At 44.1% G+C, this 20,445-nt stretch overlaps 1 protein-coding gene across 2 annotated transcripts in view; it reads right to left on the minus strand.

Moving 5' to 3' along the window:
• Positions 1-16,783, minus strand: part of LOC120901760 (nuclear receptor subfamily 2 group E member 1) — a 19,801-nt gene extending 3,018 nt beyond the window's left edge. Inside the window, exons 1-4 of one of the 2 annotated variants that reach the window (XM_040309987.1) lie at positions 14,864-16,783; positions 14,506-14,803; positions 9,947-10,027; positions 9,717-9,878 (exon numbers count right to left, since the gene is read on the minus strand). In XM_040309987.1, coding sequence (XP_040165921.1) covers positions 9,717-9,878; positions 9,947-10,027; positions 14,506-14,515 — 253 coding nt within the window. In that variant the 5' untranslated portion in view covers positions 14,516-14,803; positions 14,864-16,783. Of the gene's footprint in view, positions 1-9,716; positions 9,879-9,946; positions 10,028-14,505 lie in introns of both variants that reach the window. The other variant, XM_040309986.1, reaches the window with a different exon arrangement.
• Positions 16,784-20,445: the final 3,662 nt, after the last annotated feature.

Consider the following 20,445-nt stretch of genomic DNA (forward strand, 5'->3'; position numbering starts at 1 on the left):
CATTACCATAAGAAGCATTAAAAACGGAAATGAAAGTTGGCAGGAGGTTATGGTGAAACCGAAGGCACGGAAGAACTTTTTTGCGTTCTCTCTCCATTTGCCCTCGGGTGGTTTAATCCATTTTCGCGCGCTCGAATGTTCTCGTTCGAGTGGAAGCAACTTGTTTTCTTCGCTTTCTTGTAATTTAGCGGGGCGATTGCATCGATTCTTCAAATGCACTTTTTCAATTGGATGGCCCGCAAGCGGTTTCGATTGTGTTCGTATCTCGTTTTCACTGGTCGATTTGTTATATGTTACAACCGAGAAACAAGAAAAAGTTTAATTGGATTCTGTTGAAACAATAACGGCAGTAACACGGAACATGATTAAACTTACTGTGAATTGAATGCATTTGAGCGCATTATTCAACGGGATATATATCTGTAATGCTTTCGTTAGGCCAGAAGTTAGGCAATCTTTCGTGGTATGTTGCCTATGGCAAATAATAACGTTTACCTAAAAGCACCCTTTCGCATCGGGCTGTATATAGAAACAATCACATTGATTTATCGAGTGTGACATCTTTATTTTATCTCCTTGCATTTATGCGATGTAACGAAACGTCCTAACCAGTGTTTTATGCTTGGACAACTTATCGTACACCGATATCCCCACAGGGGATTGTCTAATCACAATTAGGTCATGTGAAAAATACGATCGAATAAACAACATTTTACACAAAACCGATCGGACACGGGGTTTTGTGCTCGATTTGCTTCACTAGAACGCTTCACTGCACCTCGTCCCCGTAGAATCATCTTACCGAAAAGTTTTGTTTGCGTTTAACACTTCATTTGCTTTCGGAAAAGGGATAGAGAAAGAGAGAGAGAGAGTGGCAATTTTATTCGATTACTAGCACCGCAACAGGAAAACGGGCACCGGTGTGGTTAATTGCTACCCATGACGACGAGCTCAATAGCAATCGATTCGGATCATCAGCATCATCAACATGAGCGTCATGATAGGCACTTCGATGAGCAGCTCCCTCGATTAGGAACGGGAAAAGTGAAAAGCGGCTTAGGGATGCTGTGCTTTGCTACATCCCAAAACACCTTCGCAAGCCCCCGTCCTGTATACCTTCTCGTTACGGAGTGGTGCGTATTGTAACATTTTGACACATGACTTAACACATGACAGTGGGTGAAATGCCCTGGGAAAGCCGACAGCTGATCAAAAGGGATAGGAGGTGAACCAAGAAAAAAAAAACCACCGCGTTTCTGTAGGTCGCGAAGGAGGAAGAGGCTAAGGATAGGAGGGGAACGCATCTTATATGGAGAAGGGGAAAGCCTCGTATTAGACGCGTTTGCAATGAAGTGGGCATAATCCTTTCTATCGGCGCTTTGGATCGAAATTTAATGTTTGCGAGCGATTTACTTTTCAACTCCGGGCAATGTCAAGTGTTCCGGATGGTGTGAATGGCGATTTGGGCAAGATTTTCCCAGGTGGAGGGAGGGATTAAGCCGATGTATAAATAGAAGGAGGCGATGTGTTTCATTTCAAAGAATACAGACACAGGAAAAAATGAACAAAGATCTAACAAAAGTGTATCCATTCTTTAGAGAGGAACAGTTTCGAGTGCGGATCATTTCTTTAGTCCAAACAGATTCTGTCAGATTTAAAATCATGAGACAAAAAAGGCAAGATCCCATCTTTTTACCCCGCTTAAGGCAATGAAAGGAAAGACACACAGAAGGGTCGCTATGTGGCCGACACTTACTTGCGCCTAACTTTTGACGCCGTAGGATCTTAAATCCTTTCCATGTAATGAGCGTTTTTGCTGGAGCAGCCGAAACCAAAAGTGTGGAGAAAATATCGAGCCGCGAGCATAATTTCAGGGTTTGCTGTGAGCCTGAAGAATTAAAAAGTTTTTTTTCTCGCTCCATACCCCTCCATCCTCCATTCCTCACTAGTTCACGATATCAACGAAGGAAAACCGAGAATCAAACGGTTTCCTGGTTTCTTGATGTTGCGACACTTAAGACTTTTATGCAAAACTTGTACCCCCTCGCTCTGCCTGTGCGGTGACGATCCACTTGTGCGTGAAACTCTTACGAAGAAGAAGGAGCAAGACCTCAAACTCAAATATTGAACCCGGGCCTGGGCGAAGAAACCTCGATGTTGCAAAGGAGTTGGAGTTGTGGTGTGGTGCAATTTAAGATAGAACCCCCGTACCGTGGTGTGCCCCTTCGTTTGCTTGGTTTGCTACTACACATGAGGGACTTTCTTATCCCGTTAGAGGCTAAGTGAAGAGTGAAGGTATGTGTGTGTGTGTGTACGGTAAGACAATATCCTCGGTAAACCGTAGCAGCGACCGGCACAGATGCGGGACACTGGTTCGTAATGGGAAATCTTGCTCAACTTTTAGACTCAGAATAATGAATTCGGGGGATTGTAAGGTGGAAAAGAAGGAAGAATCATTCAAATGATGGCGGTATTGAGGCTGACGATGTGATTTATTCGCAATTTGGTTAAGCTAACAGGCATGCTGGTATGGTAATCGTGCTAAGAGGGACCAGCATTTGCTGAGCGAGTGAAAGGGATCCGTGAAAGCTAAAATGACAGAAGAATGTATTTTGTGGAGAGGACGGAATGTGTATGGTCTTCCTGTTCTAACCTCATATCAAGGGATATAAATTCCTTTATTAGATGATTTGAAGTTACCTCCTGACATTCACTGTGAACCATCTTTTGCTAGAAGATTAATCATGCTCCTTATGGCACACGTTCCTTGCATACTTTTAGGCGCTTTGCTCTTTTGTAAAATACATAAATGTATACTCTCACATAAACCATTGACGAAAGAAATATGCATTTTTGTGATTTTTGTGATGCTTTTTTAAAGTTAACACTGATAACACTTTATTCGTTAATTCAATAATTGTCAGCAAAAATTGCATTGAATACGCCTACATATAGGCAATTTGCAAGACAAAATTGGTTTACTTATTAGATATTTCATACGATTGGCCTTGTTCGTATCATGATACAATGTTTAGCCATTATACGCCATGAAAATCAATGAAACAACCATTTTCGACCGAGCTAATGATGCTATCTCGAATATTTTTAGCATAAAAGCGGCAACAGATATTAGATTTCCATCCGCTGCCTATCAATAGTTGTGCAGCATCAGTAGAATAATGTTTTATCCCTCTACAAATAATATTTCAATGCGAGTGCCTCTCTTTCAATGTTCTAAACGCGGAGCAAATATAATAATCCACAACAAAGCGTACGGACACCATCACCCCCCCTGCATGCATGATTGGCTGATCGATCGGGCAACGACAAATAAGTGCCGAAAGATCATCAAATCGTTTGACGGGTAAATATTGAACGCGCCTCACAATCTACCTACTCTTCCCCGCTTAAGCCACGCCAGCAAACACGGTGCAATAGCTTGCAAGCACAGTGCATTGGTGCAGATTTTCCTAATCTGCCGCCGCTTGTATGCACACGCTTGTACAACTGATCCGGGAATAGGGAATGAAGGAGAGAGGATAACACACCGACACACACAACCCGTAAATGTCTGACAAATTCGGCATCATTGAAACATTGCAACATTTCGCATGCGTGTTTATGTGTGTGTGTGTATCTGGGTGGCAAACATACAAACATTCGAATGGTTGTTTGAAGCGATGAAACCGACCTTACGGATGTGTGTCGTTGTTTTCCACCCGAATACCTTCAGCGGTAGCAGCGATGAAAGGGGCAGCGATGTGGAAAAGCCGACCACGGACTTAACACCCGACAGGGTGCGCGAATTAAGATGAAAAACATAGGAGGAAATGGCGGTGGCGGTGGTGTTGAATATCTCGCATCATCAAAAAGATTCATGACCCGCCCGCGACGGCACGCAAAAACCCAACACTGTTTGGCCGTTGCTGCCATTGCCGTCTGGTATTACTAACCCCGCGGTGGAATGGCTTCTAATGAGATGAAGGGATGGGTTAAGGGTAGGTGTGTGCTGGGTCGAAAACCCGGGTATCGGTAAAGTATCGCTGGGAATTGGCACACTTGGTGTGGTGCTTGCCGCGCTCAACTGAAAACGCGATACCCTTTTTGTGTGTGTGTGGGTGGTGTCTGACGTGTTTGGCGAGGACATAAATATTTACTTGCTACATGCATGCTCTCACATGCTCTAGCCAAATCGTTTCTAACATACACACATATGCTGCCCTGTTTCGCCTTCGTGACCGAGCAAAATTCACCCCACTTCACCGAGAGTGATGCGAGTGAGGGGCATGAGATGGAGTTGTTGTGGCTCACATCACCCACGCCACATCACTCCATCCCTCCGGCAAAGCACTCGGGTGGCTTAACAGCGAAATTAGCTAATTTATAATTAATTTGGTGCGCGATCAAAACAAAACCCACTTTTGTACCCTCGCTTCGAGGGTGTTAATGCTGTTCCCTCTCTGTGTATGTGAGGATGCATTTCCGGGTTCATCCCGGTCACCTAGCGCAACGAATTGCTCTCTCTCTCTATCGCTGCCCTTCCTCTCCACCGCGCACAGGTACAGGAGGATCAATCTCTCATCCCGATGAGCACATATCCCTGGCGTGCGTCATATGGGCAAATTAGGGGCATCGTTTCACCCCTTCAAATTTTATGTTTCGGCTTTTCATTTCCCTTCATTTTCCGGGGGACTTTTTTTTTTTCTTTTTCTCTCCGCTTTTGGTTTCGGTCTGTGGCAGAGCGGCATTAAAACTTCATAAACAGTCAGCCAGGTTCCCACGGCATTGGGAAAACCTCGATACGCAGCAGCGGCAGCAGCAGCTTCCATCACTCTATCTCTCGAACATGGGGAAACGAATGCAGCGGACCCTGGACCAACTGAGAATTTCTAATTCTCCTACTCGGAAATCGCGTGGGTGTTGGATCAACTGGCGGGGCGCAAAAAAAAAAAAACCGGGAGCAAAGTGTAACACGGCTAAGGTACAACATTAGCCATCGAGGTCAACACAGGATTCGCTACGCCTCGCGAACACTTACGGTTCGTTAGACGGCAGCGGGCGATTCGTCACGATGCTTCATCGATTGACCGATGGATTCGATTTGCTCGATGGGGCGACCCTCTTTTGGTCAATCTTGCCCCGGTGTGGGATCCAGCAAAACTCGAAGCAGCTGTCGTGGAAGGCTGTGCTTGTGTGTGTGATAGAGATAGGTGGATTAGCTGGACAATGGTCATCAACAAGTTGAATTGTGAACATTTGGAGCGGTCCGACTGGATTACAATGTGAAGCGTTTAAGCGTACGTGTACGTGTATTGTAGGGAAAGAAAATCGTTCTCTTTTATCCCTCGAAATAGAACGATAAAGAGAAGACAATTGCAATGTAATGGTCATACGCTAGGGTAGTGAATTGTAGCTTTTGAAGAGTTTTTAGCGCGGCAAAACAAAAGTAAGAACATTCTGGAGCTTCTGGAACAAACGGCGCAATATAAGTAGTATCCCTCCGTCAATTAGCTACAATGGCGAAACTAGTATCGATACATCCGATATCTGCAACACTTTCGCCAATCGTTTCGCTGATGCATTCACCCTTCCTGTTCACAATCCTAACACACCAGCAGAGGCCACCCGCAATACTCCATCCGAAGCTATCGATTTTATTATTCCCACAATTGACGAAGCATTAATTGCGCGCACACTCAACGATATAAAACCATCTACATCATCTGGACCTGACAATATTCCCGCATACATTTTGAAGCACTGCCGTCCATCACTTGTACCCATTCTTGCCAACATATTTAATGATTCCCTTATGCGTGGCACGTATCCTGCGTCCTGGAAACACGCGCGAATGGTTCCTATCCATAAAAAAGGCAGTCGACTTCATGCTATTAATTATCGTGGCATTGTATCCCTATGCGCTTGTGCAAAGGTGTTTGAGCTCATTCTATACAATCCGCTACTCACAGCAGTTCAAAACTATATGAGCCCTAGTCAGCATGGATTTCTCCCAAGGAGATATTCCACCACAAATCTTGCTGAATTTGTTGGCTACTGCTTCGACAACATGGATCGTGGTACTCAAGTTGATGCAGTATATATCGACTTCAGGGCTGCGTTCGATAGTATTTCTCATGATATTATACTTTCGAAGCTAAAAAAACTCGGTTTCCTCGACTGGCAAATCACCTGGCTGCGTTCATATTTAACTGGTCGTTCGTACTACATAAGCATAGGATCTCATCGTTCTCACTCCTTCACCAGCTCCTACGGTGTGCCTCAAGGGAGTAATTTGGGACCGCTACTCTTCCTCATCTATATAAATGATCTATCTTTCGTTTTACCGCCAGGCCAACACCTAATGTACGCCGACGATGTAAAAATATTCGCTCCAGTTAGAAACGACAGTGACTGTGTACGCCTTCAAATGATCCTTGAGAATCTGGATAGCTGGTGCAGCAGAAAGGCCTTTCAAGTGTGTGCTGATAAATGCCAGTGTATATCATTCAGCAGAGCCCGTCACCCCATTACGTTTACATACACTATGCTCAACACGGCTTTGGCTCGCACGACATGTATCCGTGATCTGGGGGTGCTACTCGATCAGAAGATGTCATTTCGCCCTCACATTGATAGCGTTGTTGCGAAGGGAAATCAGCTACTTGGTTTAATTACGCGGACCTGTAGCGAGTTTACCGATCCCATGTGCGTCAAGTCTATCTTCTGTGCCATCGTAAGGTCGTGCCTGGAGTACTGCTGTCCGATCTGGTGCCCGCTCGGCGTTGGTGACATCAATCGCCTCGAAGCCATTCAACGGAGACTCACCAGGTACGCGGTTCGACTCCTTCCATGGCAATCCCACCACGCTCGGCCCACCTACCATCAGCGGTGTCTGCTTCTCGGACTTGAACCACTCTGCTCTCGACGTAAAAACGCCCAATGCCTTTTCATATTTCGGCTCCTTAACGGAGAGATCGATTCTCCGGCATTACTAGCCAGCATCAATTTGTTCGCTCCCTGTCGGATTCTTAGATCCAATTTCCATGTCCGTGTACCGCGTACCCGTAACAACCATAGCCAGGGACACCCCATTATACGTATGTCCCTCGAGTTCAATGAAGTGTTAGATTTGTACGATTTCAGTATGTCTACTTCTACGTTCAAGGAGAAATTGCGTCTACGTCACATTTAATGTTAGCTTATAACTAGAGGTCTATTTATATGTTATAAATGATCATTGTTATAAATATCTTAATTTAATTATAAGGTTGCCGATTAGACACAATGGTCCGTCGGTTGTGTATGAAATAAATAAATAAATAAATAAATAAATAATTGACAATATTAATTCTCATACAAAAACTGCATCTCAGAATATGCTTCGTCAACACATGAGTTCACCGAAAAATATCATGATATTGCAACTGAACCTGAAAGAGGTTCCGAAACAAGCGTTGGATGATGTAAAATTACCAAATAGACCAAACATGTAATGGTAATGATAACATGTAAATGATAAAGCAAATGCGCTATATTGCCAAGATTGTCTTTAAACACAGGAAAACGCTTGTACTCAGAGGTTGGACAATGGAGAATTACGCGGTAGATAATTTGATACGCGGTATAACATACCCAATTGACATTTGCGAGTACGAATAACTGGGAATTCGAGCAAACTCCTTTAAATTGGAACCTTAAACATTCCTTAAACTGTACCAGTTGAAGGGAATTTAGAAAAGCCTCATAAAATCAACTGTTACACGATTTTTTTGATTCTTTCTTCTAGTTTTGCAAACAACGATATTATATCGTTATCGATATTATAGGTGATTTAGCCATTTTATACTTAAAAAAACACCGAATTTTTACAAAATAACGCCCCACAAAGTTTGCTTGTGTTCTTCATCGATAGCTATGAATGTAAAATGAGCTGGACGTTATCGTGTATCAATAGAAGAAGGTCTTATTTACGGATTAACAAAATCTTGGCGCTTTCAACACAGTTGATCACACACAAATCCACAATTTCAGGCATATCGAGTGCTAGTCGAGCAATACAATACAATTTCGAGCAAATGTCGATGTCAAATTGGGTAATGGCTTCGAAACCTAGCAAGAAAATTGATTACAAATTCGCCTAAAAGTATGCACTACAATTGCAAATATGCAAGCCGCTTCACAAGATGTCTTTTTGATATTTCAAAGACTGAATATTTATCCCAATATGCGACGATTAGTTTAAAAATACAGTGGAGCGCCGTTTATCCGGGCTTCTCGGGACTTGTCCTCGCACGGATATGTGAATAACACGGATAATGAGTCAAATGATATATTTTATCACCAATTCCTGATTAATTTTTGGAAAATTATCTTATTTTTTGATAAAAATAACCCAGTTTTAATTAACTTCATGCTTTTTCCACAAGAATATTTGAAATTTGCCTTGAATTATAGGGTCTTTTGTAATGACAATATGCTCTTTTAACCGCTTTTTCAAATATCCTCCTCATAACGAAATGTCACCATTGTATTGAACTGTCATTTCTCAACAGCACGGATAAACGGACAGCCGGATAAAAGGTACCCGGATAAACGGCGCTCCACTGTAAACCTTTTATATTTCTGGAAAATATGTTCTATATTTTCTTAATATGGTACGTTAGCCATAATCGTAAAAAACCATCTCCACATACCTTTTGATCGTAATGAATTTCGATTCGATTCGCTCAATCACTAACAATCCCCCTTGCAGCGAAATAGAAAGGAGAGAGAAAAAGGCTTCCCCTCTTCATACCCAACTTATACCCCTAAGCTTCCCATCATGCGACACGAAATATGGCTTCCAGGATGACAAAATGTGCCAACATTATCGCTTATCGGCCACCACACACCGCCTAGCCTAACCGCTAAAAGGCGACATTACTGCAAAATATCGCTTTCCAGTCGTGGGGGGGGGGCGGGATTACAGGGATTCCGTTTTTGGTTTTCCATCAAATGCCCGCACTTAGCGTCCGCCTTTGTATTTCCCAACCCCGCACTCGCGATGGTGAACAAATTGGCGACAAGGTTCTTAACGCCTAGCCCGGATCGTGCCCCGGGACTGTTTCTTGGGACGAAATGAGCACAAAAAAATGGTACGAAACTCAGCACCGTGAAGTTAACCGTCGCGGCGCTACACAGAACCATCACGGTCATGGAGACGTCACGGATGGGCTGCTGGCACGGCGGTGGCTGGGAAAATGTAATGGAACGCTTCATTTGCTGTGTTTGCCAAGGCGGCAGCGGATGGTGCGGATGAAAAAAGCGAGGCGTAAAATGATGGAAAATGCCGATTAGGCCCCCGTACGGTGCCGCCTGGTTCCGGGTGGATTCTGGTCGCTTGGTGGAAATCTGACAGCTGTGTTTACACGCTAGGCCAGCGTTCGTTTGAACGGCGTTCCTGAGTCAGCCTCCTGAAGTGACACTCCGTCTCCGTGCGTGTGTGTGTTTGTTTGTGTGATCAGTGGGGAGGAAAATTGTCGTCGTCACCCACCCCAAAAACCGCAACCGTTCGGAATTGATTAGCATTCCATCACAGCGTAATCACTGCTAAACGCGAACCGATGCGTAAATGCAAACGATACGCAAACAACGTCCTCACCTCACTGGGCGTACGCTCAGCAAAACCTTCACGGAGGGTAACACTTCTTGGCAAGCGTGTCGTGCCGTGTACTTACCGTCCTTGTTCATGGCCGATTGGAAGCACTTGGAAAGCCGGCAGGCACGGCACTGGTTACGGTGGGTCTTATCTACTGGACAGCGGCCCTTCAGCTCACCGGCCGCCTTGCACGTGTACACCCGATTCCGGTGGATGCTGCGTTTGAAGAACCCTGAGCAACCTGCCCGAGAGAAGAGGAGGGTTTTTACAATGATAGCTACATTGACCGCACCGGTACAAAAACCTTACCATCGCAACTGTAGATGCCGTAGTGTTTGCCCGAGCTGCGGTCGCCGCACACTTTGCACGGTATGTCTAGCAATCTGTCACCTCAATAGATCAGGTGCGAAAGATGGAAACAAACGAGAAGAATAACGATTAGATATGAGAAGATGATGAAAGGTAACGCTGCAAATGAAACTAGATACTTATACGGTTATTATGGCAATATAACATACTAACATCTAATCTAATTACATACTTTTAGGTGTTTTTATATGCATGTTGCATACTTTTAGGCGCGTTTATAACATTTAAGGGAGAAACGATGGCATTTTGATGCTCTGTACTACACTAAGGCATCTACATAAACATAAACATCTACATAATTGAGATGTTCTTCAACCAAAAACGGATCACGCGGACCGATTCGGAGGTGAGAAGTGAAAAATGCCCGAGCCTTCCATTCCTTACGTTCCTGTCGACCAAATCACTGACTAATGAGCTTTCATTGGCTGGTTCGTTTTTGTTGCTTCTAAACGAACGAGCCACAATTTTCACTTCTCACCTCCGAATCGGACCTTTTTTCTTTTTGGTTAAACAAAATCAGCGTGAAAAACAGGAACCCATTTCCATTTCAAGGCTCAGATTGGTAAAGGGGTGCGAAGTGTTAGCAAAAACATAAAGCAATTATTTAGTCAGCCAACCCTTTTTTTTTTTGTTCGGGACAGCATCGAGCCGACTGCCTCTTAAGAGGATTCAGGACAGTCAACACGCGTAGACAATTTGACCGTTTGGTGTGTGTGTGTGTATGTGTGTGTGTAGCGAAGGGACACAAAACGTGCCTCAATAGGATGGAAATCATGGCTTGCGAAAACACTCATTTACGGCCACGGGTACGGCCGCGTAAGCCAGCGCGGCATTTTCTAGGCGTAATGCCATTGTTTTTACAATGTCTCATGCTCAATTGCCTGCTCTTTTTTCGCCGTTTGCGTCGCGTGATCCTTCAGTTGCTTGTACCGCTCATGGTATTCTCTGTCTTTGCGTTTACTTTGTGTATTGTGATTTGACGTGTGGCAACACTTCTCACGCTTCAGCTCTAGGGCGGATGAAGATGGGTGTTTTTTTACCAAAGAAAAAAGGGACCGATGAAATCTTTACACTTTAAAATGGGTCACTCTCAGTCTAGTAGCAAATATGATACGTAAATTAGGTCGTATTGTTTATCGTAATTTAAAGGTTATTGGTTCTTAAATTTTAGTAATATTAGACAAGTGACCGACTATAAATTATGGCGCTGTAATTTAGTCGTTAAAAAGCAGATTTTTTTTCATCAAAATTGCATACCTTTCGGCGCATAATAATATAAACTATAAGCCGCTCTTACTCCGCTCTTATTGCCACCAGTTTTATCTCTGTCTGTCATTCCACTTTAGTGTGATACAGTTCTAAATGGAAAATATACATTAGTCTGTAAAACAAAAATATACTTTCTCTTGGTTGTTACCGGAAACAAGGCCCATGAAAGCTACCACCAGTGAGATTTACATTTGAATCTGAGCGTTCCATTCAGAAAGCCATATAACTCACGGCACCAATCATACCACCTTCAACCATGCACTCCGTGTTGTGCGCCCGTGTGCCAACTTTTCGGCTCCGACTAAAGGAAAATGTTTGCACACCGTTTGCGTGGTGTGCATACGCGCTACAATCGGGAAAGGACCAGAGCCACCCAACCGTCCTGGCACGAATCATATATCGATCTGACATCCAAATCAAACCAAACGGCCACTTCTCTGCCTGCCTGGAACGGACCGGAGGACACATTAGCCGACAAGCGAACATGGCGTCACACCACAACGGTCATACAAACACACACACACGCGCGCACACTACTATGCACATGCTCGATCAATCCGTTCAAACAAAGGAGCGTACAGAGGTCGTATTGGGCACAATAAATCAATTGGAATCCTTGCTGCAACCGCTCGAACGGGGAGAAGTTGTGCAAGTGCAACCTTGCGTAACTTTCTGATATTGGGATGTGATACGCTGGGGCATACCTTTTGACAAAATGGCGTCTGGTTAGTAGTGGACGCCTCCATGCCTATCCCCTCTGTATGTGAGAATGCTTGCAGTGGAAAGGCTGGCAGCCGAGGCGCACCGGTGCGGCCGGGGGTGGTCATAGGTAAACATTCAATAAACAAACGTTCGACTCGGTTGGCTGGCATCGATTCCACATCCCGAGCGTACTACGGATACTACGTGCTTTGAGGTTATGGTGTTCCAAATGGCTGCAAGAGAGGGATTGGAGGGCTCGTTGGACGCAGGCAGCAAAACCAACATTGAAAAATTAATCAAAATTTTAATTCATGTTTTTCTAACGCCTTCCGGTCGGCTGGTTGTCGGCTTGCATCACTCGAATCGATTATCGAGATGGCTTTCACACTCGGTCTCTCGACTACGGGAAAAAGGGGTGAAAAACCCCCGCACTCATGACGAAACCCTTTCCCGGTAGAGTACACTGACTCTTCGGCTCTTCAGTTCCGTTCGAAATTTAGGAAAAGGAAGAGTGAAGGGGAAGAAAAGGCTATTTGCGTTTCTAATCCCCCTCACTCCGGAGACACCAACCGGAGCGTGCCTTACGGCCTTTTGGGCCTTTTGAGTGAGTGGGCTCCAAGAACGATGGAACTGTTGGCGTTTGTCTTTGGTTTTGGTTAGCCGGGGCGGAAGTTGACCTCGTCCTCGTAAAGAAAAGGAAGTAGGTGTGTCTAATGGCAATGGGTTGATAGTTTTTGATATTTTAGAAAAATAAAACCAGAAGCCTTTCCAAAAATCATGGTACTTTGGCCCTTGAGCTTGACGTACAAGCAGGTACGGAGCACGGAGCACTTTTGGTTGTTCCTTGCCTTTTTTATATATTCACACCGTATTCCTGCCACAACTTCCACACGAGCAGGGGGCTGGGAGAGAGCACACGATTGTTTTGTTTTAATTTTAAATATTTGTGAAAGGAAAACACTCGTTACGCAGGGATTTGGCGAGTGGAAAGGCGTCGGGGCCTAGAGAGCCTCCCGGCTCTCGAGCATACCGGACGCCGATAGAAAAACATTCGAGCGATGGTGCGTTAAACTGGTGCTTACGGTGCAATTCCGAGGAGGGAGTTTGGGGTGTGTTTGTTGTGAAGTTTGAAGCATTGTAGTAAGTTGAAGGGTGTGCCTGTGAGCGTGTAGGCCAGGAATTGGGCAGGATAATGTGTAATGTGGCTATAACGTATGTTTCTTTTAAATCGATGTCATTGTGCCAGTAAATTGTTACGCATTGTTGCAAATGATGGGATTTTCTTGTGCATCAAAAAGGGATTTCAATGTTGTTAAAATTCAATTGATATGAGGATTAAGAGAATGTAGATTCTTTGAGCTTGAATGCAAAATGAATTTAGTAAATATTTCACATATTTTTATTACATTCAAATATTTTAAATGATAAACTAGTAAATAAATACTGTAAGAACTGTTGCAAAAGAAACCGAAGGCTTGTGATTCTAAAATTACTGTTTTATTTGAAATTTGAAATGGTAAGGGGATGTTTACAACGTTGCTATGGAGGTTTGCAGGCATATAGGGGATATGTCAAACACTTAGGAGAAGTGTGCGAAACAGCTATGGAGTTTTGCATCCAGCCATGGAGCGCTTCGTTGTAGCGCTGTAGAAATTATAGCTATATTTTTTCAAAAAACACCGCGTGATTCAAGAGTTTGGAGTGATTAAACACATGTTTTTTATTGTTTGTAGGAAATAATATTTCAGTTGTAATTTAAATTTGCTGTAAACATTCTTCTATGTTACATTCTCTACGCTACTATTTCTTCTCTGCAGCAATATTTTGCCTCTTATTCAAATAAACATTTTTAAATAGTGTTGAGTACTACCTTGTAATCAAATTACCCCCTTCTTTAATTACCCTCATTATATCTGATTCAAAGAACCAGCCTTGAATCACTGGATGTAGTCATTTGTCAAACGATTTATTCCAATACTTTGAACACACCCTTAAGAATCTTCATATGTAAATACGTCAGAAAATGTTGATGATGTGAAGAAATAGAAAAATTGAATGTTGAATCAGATAGGACGTAGGAAACAGTATAGTGAATAGTTATTGCGAATAAATTTTATTACGGATTAATTACAATTTCTTCCTTAGGATCCTAAAACATGTGTATAATCACTCCAAACTCTTAAATCATCACGCGGTGCTTTTTGCAAAAATCTAACTATAATTTCTACAGCGCTACAACCGAGCGCTCCATAGCTGTTTTGCACACTTCTCCTAAGTGTTTGACTGCTTTTCTCAGTATGTTAGCCTGTTTAGTAGCTACTAAAGAAGCGATTTTAATGAGAAAATGTAATGCAAATTGCATTACTTTAGGCGCAACACAATCAATGATTTGATTTAAGGAAGATTTTTTCTTGAATCACAACACGGATACACCCATGTGAAGACTATGTTATTAATATGTTAAACAAAAATAAATATGAAGCAAAATGTATGATTTACTACGAACTCACTTCGGGCATAATCCGTACCTGTTCCCATTCTGCGCGGTTGCCAAATGAGTTTGAAATCCACCGTGAGCCTGTTTGCCCCAAAGGCTTCAACAACAAGGCAGCTAAATTCCAAGCACGGCAGTTCTTTTCCGTCGCGAAAACACAAAACAATACACACTGGAACAGCACTTCACTCACTCGCACAACACTCGCGGTGGCTAAAGCTGACTTTTTCAGCTGTACAAATATATCCTTTTCCGTCGCAAGTTTTGTCACTTTAGCGTCAAAGCCACACGTTCGTCACCTCCACTGAAGGTTCTTGTTTGACTTTTGTATTCTATTTTTGGAAGCAAAATCGAAATTAAAAAAAGAAACCAGAACAGACACGCACACTCACTCCAGACGCCCGAAAGGGATGTACCCGAAATTGGTAATCACATCTCGCTGAAGCCCGTTGAAGGTATAACGACACCTTGTGACATCATTTCTTTCAGCGAACTGAACTCCACTAGACACTACCGCGCTTTGTTTTCGACTAGTCTCACCTCATACGGAGCACTCGAGTAGGGCCACACGATTTGCCGCTTTAATTATTGCTGACTGTCGTGGTGCACAGCACGGTACGCACCAAACGGTAGCTCGTTGTTTGTGCACTCGACGTCAAAGCCTTCCTAGATCCGGTTCTTGTCACTCGTACACACGAACACACAGCGTACACTGTGACCGTTGGCTTCTGCTGCTGCTGCTACAGTACATTTGAGGCAAAAGATCACACACTGCTCCGGTCATCCATTGTCCTGACAGCTCTGTCTCACTCAGTCCCGTCGCTTTCGAAACTCAGTCGCCGTTTTTTCTTCTTTTGTTGTCGTTGTTTGACTCGATGACACTGACACACCACTGTGTCACACCGGCACTGCCTGCGATGGAAGCTGCTTAACGACTGATAGCAACATTGACTTCAGCCTAGTGCACGTTGGCTCTGCCCAGCCTTTACCCAGAGGAGGCACTTGGAACCAGATGATGTCTGCCCGCACTTGCCGACCTTCCCCCTGCTCATCGCTTTTGCCGAAGCTAACCACGGATTCGTCGGTGCCTTTCGTCGTTAGCTTCATGTCCTTCCGGCCCACACGTACACTCAGACACAGTCATCCCCTAGCTTCGTTTGCGTACAGAGGGTAGTGCTCGTAGTGTGCACCACAGCAAGGGGTGCAAGAGCGAGAACACCGACCGACCTATCCGGCCGTCGCTCGTGAAGCAGCCTTATGTTCGTCATGCTCCCATGATCCCTGGACCAAAAACGCTGCAGTCACATCCCAACACATCCCGTATGTCAGAGTTTCGGTGGCGCTTCGGTTCGGTGGAAGGAACCGCGTTCTCATGCCGCGTTGGAAGGGGTTGGGTGGGTGGTTCGCGCTGTCAGGCACGTAAAATCCGACCTGACCGACTGCTGTGTGGCAACCGCAATTGAGTTGGGTACCATCTTTACCGCTTCTTCTTGCTTGGGCCTTATTCCCAAGCCACGCCAAGTGTTCAGCGTTACACAATTACGCTCCATCGCTCGCTGCCTAAATCTACTCGTCCACTGTAGCGCGATGCAACTTTGCAACGCACACCCGTTGAGCGGCTGACAGGATGGGACGCGCTATTTACCGAGCAATGGACGCCATATCCTTGCCGTCGGGGGCGTGGCCTATCTGATGATATATTCATTGCTTGCAACCCAACACGCGCGCAAACACATACACACACACTCACACTGCTATAGCGAGGGGCGTGGAGTTTGCGTACGAATCTATCGTTTTGTCGTCGCTCCGACGCTTACGCTACACATACACGCACACCATCAAGCGACTCTCATTCATTCATTCATGCAGCAGCCGTCTTTCGTCCTTGCGTCCCTCTTTGTGTACATTCATTCATACGGGGCTGCAGGTAAAGGTTGTGTGTGCGATGGAGCAGGATGCCCGACCGCTCGCGATGGTACCGCTCGTTTACGCACGGTTTAATCGGGTTCGACATACTTACACCACTAACGGTGCCGTAGTGGTTCCGCCGGAAAGTCATTGGGCGGCGAGAAGCGTGCGAGAGATTGTTTCACGCAAAGCCACATGCTGCGAGTTTGCTGACCGGAATTGTGTTGCGAATGCTGACTTTCTTTTTTCGATCGTTCCTTCTTTCTCTCTCTCGTTCGCTCTCTCTCTTTTTGCATGCTGGCCGGTGTTGATGTGTTTGATAGTAGGTGACTTTTGTAAAATCAGCCTACTTGATATGAAGCTGATAAATGATGCCGATCTTGCGATGTTTTGCTAGCAAAGCAAGTGGTTTTCGGGTACTGCTGTCTTGAGTTTGTTGGAGCTTTTAGAATTGATTGAACTTAAAAAAACACACACACAAAAATCAGAAAAAAAGATGTTCTCCTGTTTTCATAGGCTGTTGATTTTGGTTGTACTTAATTTCAAGCGATTCTTTGTGGAGTTTCTAAAATCTGTATTTTTTTTACATTTTTTCTTTCTTTTACGGCTACATATGAAATCACAAAAGTATGTAGCTCATCAAGAGTTGAATATATAAAGTTTCACAAAATTGCATAGTTCCTTTGTCTGCACGCCTAACACATAGTTTTCATTAGATCATTACTTAGAAATAGAGTACAATCATTTGAGTTTTGACTTCAAAACTACTAGGAATTCTTACTTATCCGGATCTTTCAAAATTCCGACAGTTTTCGTATTTAGGAAACTATGCTGATACCTGCTCAAGCATCAGTATCTGTCTCTATACCAGTATAATCTATTTTATTAGTGTCTTTTTATGCTTAAGTTCTTACACTCGATGGTTCAATGTGTGGATTAGATGATTATGGTTCTTATATGTATGATCATGCTATTCAGGTTACCATTCTCTTAAATGATGATGATGATCTATCAACATCGATTAACATTGAAAAGTATCTTAATGTACGTAGGGCGGTCCCGTGGTACAGTCGTCAACTCGAAGGACTTAATAACACGCCCGTAATGGGTTCAAGCCCGGAATGGTCCGTCTCCCCGTAGTAAGGACTGACTAACCGGCTACGTGGTATTGAATAAAGTCTTGAAAGCCTGTATAGGGCCGGCATGTCCGCGTAGGACGTTTACGCCAAATAGAATGTATGCATAATCAAATGACATAAATGTTAACCTCATCGAGTTATGTGACAAGTATAGGATAGCATGATTTTAAGATAAATGTTTTGATGTTTAATATAATGAATTAGACGTTATTTAAACTATTTAAAACATTAAAATATACATATAACAAATATTCTGTTTGAGGATCTGTCGTATATACTTGCACGAATACGGCAATGCATTGCTATAGTGCTGGTTGTTGTTGAATAACTAATAGCTACATATTTCCATTTTATGAAGCCTTGGACAAAACGCAAATCAAATGCACCGTCGTTTATGAATAATGTGAAAACACTCCATTAAAATTCGATCCATTAAAGGCAAAGAGGCAAGAAAAGAGTGAAAGAAAAAAAAAGAGGTAAAACATTTCCCGCGCACACACACACCTGATTGCCAGTGGATGCAAAATCATGGTTTGCCGGATTGCGCGGTATTTGTACGGGTCGGACCGGTACGCAAGGACGCGTTGTTCGCCCGAAACACGTTGGCCTTTCAGCAATTTCACACGCCTTCACCATTAACGGCAGTGCCCCGGGCGCGCCGGCACTTATTTAGGAAGGAATAAATCATAAGAGCAGCAGCAGCGGCAGCCGCCGCAATATCACCGGAAACTGCGTTTATGTCATTGCAAACCAACGTTGAGAGAAAAAAAAATGTGACAAACCGGGGAGAAAGCAGAAAAAAAGAACACGAACAAGGATCTCACAAGCCGTGAATCCGAATTCGTGACAGTGCACTAATTGAGAGCAACCCTGTGGCACTGTTGGGTGATGGATTGTCATTTTTTTATGCGCTGCTTCTTGCAGCTCCCGTTTACTATCTTATTAAATGTATTTTACATTTTATTTCCGACCCACAGGAAAGCACTTTTCGTCCCCCATTTCCTGCGGACGGACGGACGGGGTATGCACTTTCTGGTGACAAAATTGACGGTAATAGAGAGCAGCCGCCGTCACACCGTCACTTTAAGTGGATGTGACAATATTTTGTCCTCTGCCTCTGGTTTCCATTCCCTCCCCAAAACAGCTTCTTCAGTTGCCTCGGTTGAGAAGAAGGAAGCGAAAAAGGAAACATGATTGATTGATATTGATTTGCACAAAGTGGCGGTGCTCAGCATACTGAACAATTGATTGCGGACCGATGAATTATTGCCATCCAGTAGCATCCGCTGTCGTTCGCGTAAGACGTATTTTGACCCATTTTTAAGCGTTATTTATAAGTAGTTTTAAGCGTTATTATACTACTCAACTGTTCTGTACATTTATGAAAAATTGATAAATAAAACTAAGAAACACCCACAATTAAAATAATACATCTTTTGTAGAGTGAAACTCCATGACCCTTATAATAGGTATCATGTTCTAAAAAAACATCCAAAAACGTGGAAAATCACAGATAAAATATCCGAAAAAACGTGTCAGCATCGTGTGCCGTTGTGGTGGGATCGGGTCGGTGGGATTTGCCTAATTGAATTTGATTTGATTTGTTTATGCTAATTATGATTTCGGGTCGGGTGTGGGTGTGTGTGTGTGTCTGCTGTTTTTTGCACCCATTTTTGTTGTCCCAAATCTCCACCCAGCAGCAGCAGTTTGATTGTTTGGTGCTTTTTTGCTGTTTTTGCTGCCACCCCCCCCCCCCTGATTTAATAATGCTTTTAACGGCCGTGTTAATGAGTGCTTACAATGGAGGTGCTGGAGCAAAATTAAACGATACCACCGGCTCCCCCCAAAACAACAGCCAAATCATAGCATTTCGACCCGCACGGTAGCGCACAAAATGATGATCCTGTATGTGGCAAAGGGAGCTTGCCAACCAAAAAAAGGACCTGCAAATACCACCAAACGGTAAAAGAGTGCAAGCGACACGAGAGGAAGGAGAACAATCGACACTGACACTCCCCCCTCCCCCCCCCCCCCCCTAGTACGTTTCGCCTGGCAAATGGTAATGAGATTCTAATCGCACCGAAAAACATCAATTCTCGCCTAATTGAATTTCAGTCCGGCATGAAATGAATGCGCAGCAGTCAGAAAAACAATGAAAGAGAAGAACAGTGAGTGAGTGAGTGAGTAAGGCTACAAAAAAAAAAAACACACACGGACCAAAAAACGCACAGTAGAAAGCAAATCCGACCACCAACGGGCTAATTAATTCGTACCATACCCGGCAACCCAACTCGACCGCCCAACGCGTGTCCCATTTGTACTAAAGCCCGAGCCCCACAAAAAAGTACCTTTCCCATCGTACCCAGTCACCAACACGAACCAGACGCGGCAGACGCGGGTAAAGGGACCACAGAACCCTGCCCGGAAGTAGTGCCATGCGGAAAACGGCGAGAAGAAAAGGGATGTTTAACAATTCATAAGTCTTTGCGTAGCACGGGAACCGTACTCGAGCGAGCGAATGGAATGCTATTTGTTGCGAGAGGGGCCAAAAAGTTTCCTCATTAGGCAGTTACAGACAAGGTGTGATGGCCACCGTGCTTCCCTTGTATCCGCGTGTAAGCCGAAGGGATAAGGCAACAACACCACCGCCGTCGCCGCCCCGCACTTTGTGGCGTGTTTTCTGGCGATGGTGATCTGAACCACGATCAGCACTACCACCACCACCGCAGGAAACCACCGGAACTGATCCAGCTGTTTGCCATTAATCATTTTGCACCTTTTGTCGGTGAAACAAACAAACATTATAACTTTCGGAAATTTTCTAATCTGCGGCCAAGGAGCTAGTAGGGTGTGGCTCCGTGTGACGTACTTTGCGGAATGTGAGGGTTGGTTTTGGGAGGATGCTTTGGGGCAGGGGAGGAACAAAG

Source organism: Anopheles arabiensis, chromosome 3, assembly GCF_016920715.1.
Source record: "Anopheles arabiensis isolate DONGOLA chromosome 3, AaraD3, whole genome shotgun sequence".
Classification (NCBI taxonomy): domain Eukaryota; kingdom Metazoa; phylum Arthropoda; class Insecta; order Diptera; family Culicidae; genus Anopheles; species Anopheles arabiensis.